The 2,491-nt window shown below is 39.1% G+C and overlaps 1 protein-coding gene across 1 annotated transcript; it reads right to left on the bottom strand.

Moving 5' to 3' along the window:
- Positions 1-418: 418 nt before the first annotated feature.
- Positions 419-2,241, bottom strand: myl7 (myosin, light chain 7, regulatory; the record flags this gene model as incomplete). Its single annotated transcript, XM_083644398.1, has 6 exons — positions 2,143-2,241; positions 1,420-1,495; positions 1,003-1,107; positions 791-869; positions 633-681; positions 419-523 (listed from the first exon to the last, which is right to left on the bottom strand). The coding sequence occupies exons 1-6, from the start codon at positions 2,176-2,178 to the stop codon at positions 419-421; spliced, it is 450 nt and encodes a 149-aa protein (XP_083500524.1). The 5' UTR covers positions 2,179-2,241.
- Between the last annotated feature and the right edge of the window lie 250 nt (positions 2,242-2,491).

Raw genomic sequence — 2,491 nt, 5'->3', positions numbered from 1 at the left:
AGTCTGGGGTTATTATACAGTCAACATTTGACATGCATGGTATGAAATTGATGCTTAGTTTGTGTTTTGAATTTAAATTTTCTAATTTTCAATGCACATACAGTAACTACATACATTTTAAAATTTAACAGATTCTCATGTTTCCTATGTTGTTCTTTCCTTGTGTACTGAGTAGAAATGTGCATTTGTAATCAGCAAAGAAGCTAATGAGGAGCACAACAATTTATTCCCAATGAAATCATCATCACAACTGCAGTGTATTAGCTACAGCTGATTTTGCCCCCTGAGAAAGTCAAACCACTTAGAAATAATTTGGCATCATTATCATTCATTGAGGCAATTATGTTTGAATAAGATACACAAACTGTGAAAAGAAAAGAGGCCATTCCAAATATAAATAGATGCATCACAATCCTCTTTAGGACTCTTCCTTCTCGTCTCCATGTGTGATGATGTAGCAGAGAGACTTGTAGTCGATGTTGCCGGTCACGTCAATAGGAGCGACTGCAAAGGCCTGATCCACCTAGAAGGTTCAGGAAGTGAGAAAGGCTGGTGAATTCAACAGATGCTGTAGAAAACAATGACTTTAGGAACAAAACAAGTGCTGATCTTAACAAACACAAATCACAAACCTCTTCTGCTGTGAATTTATCAGCCTGGTTCATCAGTAATCGCTTGAACCTGAAGTAAGAAAGGCAATTAAGCTGGTTAAAAGGGATAAAGGACTGTATCTAAGAACACTGCAAGGTCGTTTGACATGAACGTTTATTAATGGAGGGACTTCTCTTACTCATCCTTATTGACAAAGCCTGTGTTATCAGGGTCAAAAAGCTTGAAGGCAGCCAGGATGGTGTCCTCAGGGTCAGTACCTGCAGGGAGGCAGGGGGACACACAACTCATCTTATTCCAGGTGCAGGAGTCACCACTGCTCTTTTAAAACCCACGGTAGCTTTTAGTTTATTGACTTTCAAGAAAAGTCAGGGTTGTTGTTGAAGCTCCCACCATTGAGTTTCTCTCCAAACAAAGTCAGGAACACGGTGAAGTTGATCGGACCTTTCCCCTCATTCAGCATCTCATCCAGCTCCTCCTCCTTCACATTGAGCTTTCCTGGCACGGTCACACACACACACACACACACACACACACACACACACACACACACACACACACACACACACACACACACACACACACACACACACACACACACACACACACACACACACACACACACACACACACACACACACACACACACACACACACACACACACACACACACACACACACACACACACACACACACACACACACAGTGCATCAATGAGCATGACAGGAATAGCAGGACGCCATTTCTTTTAACAGTTGGTATAAATTAATTGATTAAAAATAGAAAGAAAAAAAGGAGAAAGAAAATACCGAGCTGTCCATAGGTCTCCCTTAGGTCCTGTTTTTTGATAACACCGTCTCTGTCTTGATCAATGCAGCCAAAAGCCTACAGGAGGAAGCACAAATTCAAATGCTTTCAACAACAAAAGAGAGTGAATCATATCCATCAACAATCATATTCATCAACAATGTAACCACAAAGAGAGTGAATCATATTCATATTCATCACTTTCAACCACAAAGAGAGTGAATCATATTCATCAACAATGTTAGCCTCTAATTTTCTAAAACAGCAGTCAGTGGACAGGAGCTTTTGAAGTACAGTGAATTCAGCCACAGAGTATTGTTGGTAAATGCCAGGAAATAAAACGTACTCCGTGTAATCAATGCTCCGGAATTACATTTACATTTAGTGCACCTCCAAGGAAAGTCTTCAGTCACAATTTAGTATTATTGATTATTAATTGTTCTACTATAACGTAACCATCAGTGAATATATTACAGCAAAAATAGGCTAGCAGTGAAATAGTAGCAAGAATGCATTTTTACAAATAATTTAGTTGAAATTATTTTTAATTTGTTCCATTTAAATCCCCTTTTTTCATAATGTAAATTTGTCTTCTTCTTTTGGAGTAATTCTATTTTGCTAAGCACTTGAGAATTGCCGTGTGTGGGTAGGGAAGATGTAAACAAGATTCTAGTGTTAACACATCCATCCATCTCAGCTGTGCCAGTCATGGCAGGAGGACATACCTCCTTGAACTCCTGTATCTGGGACTGCTCGAACATGGAGAAGACATTGGAGCAACTCTTCTGGGCTCCTCTCTGTCTCTTATTAGAAGCCTTCTTACTCGCCTGAACACAGTTAACAATAAAGTGAACACACATTAATTCAGTCTACTACACAAACAACACAGTGTATCCAGGGTCACCGCAGGTAAATATCACACTATCACAGGTTAAAGTTTCATGTAAGATGCCTTTATACAATTTGAACTTTCAGAATAACAAGATATTGGTAAATAGTTCCTACATTTGTAATAAATAATCAATGTCCCAATCAACATACACCAAGGCTATACAAGTATGGCACACAATAAGA

The sequence above is a fragment of the Poromitra crassiceps genome (genome assembly GCF_964638095.1).
Source record: "Poromitra crassiceps genome assembly, chromosome: 10".
NCBI lineage: Eukaryota > Metazoa > Chordata > Actinopteri > Beryciformes > Melamphaidae > Poromitra > Poromitra crassiceps.
This window is presented reverse-complemented; position numbering and strand designations above follow the sequence as displayed.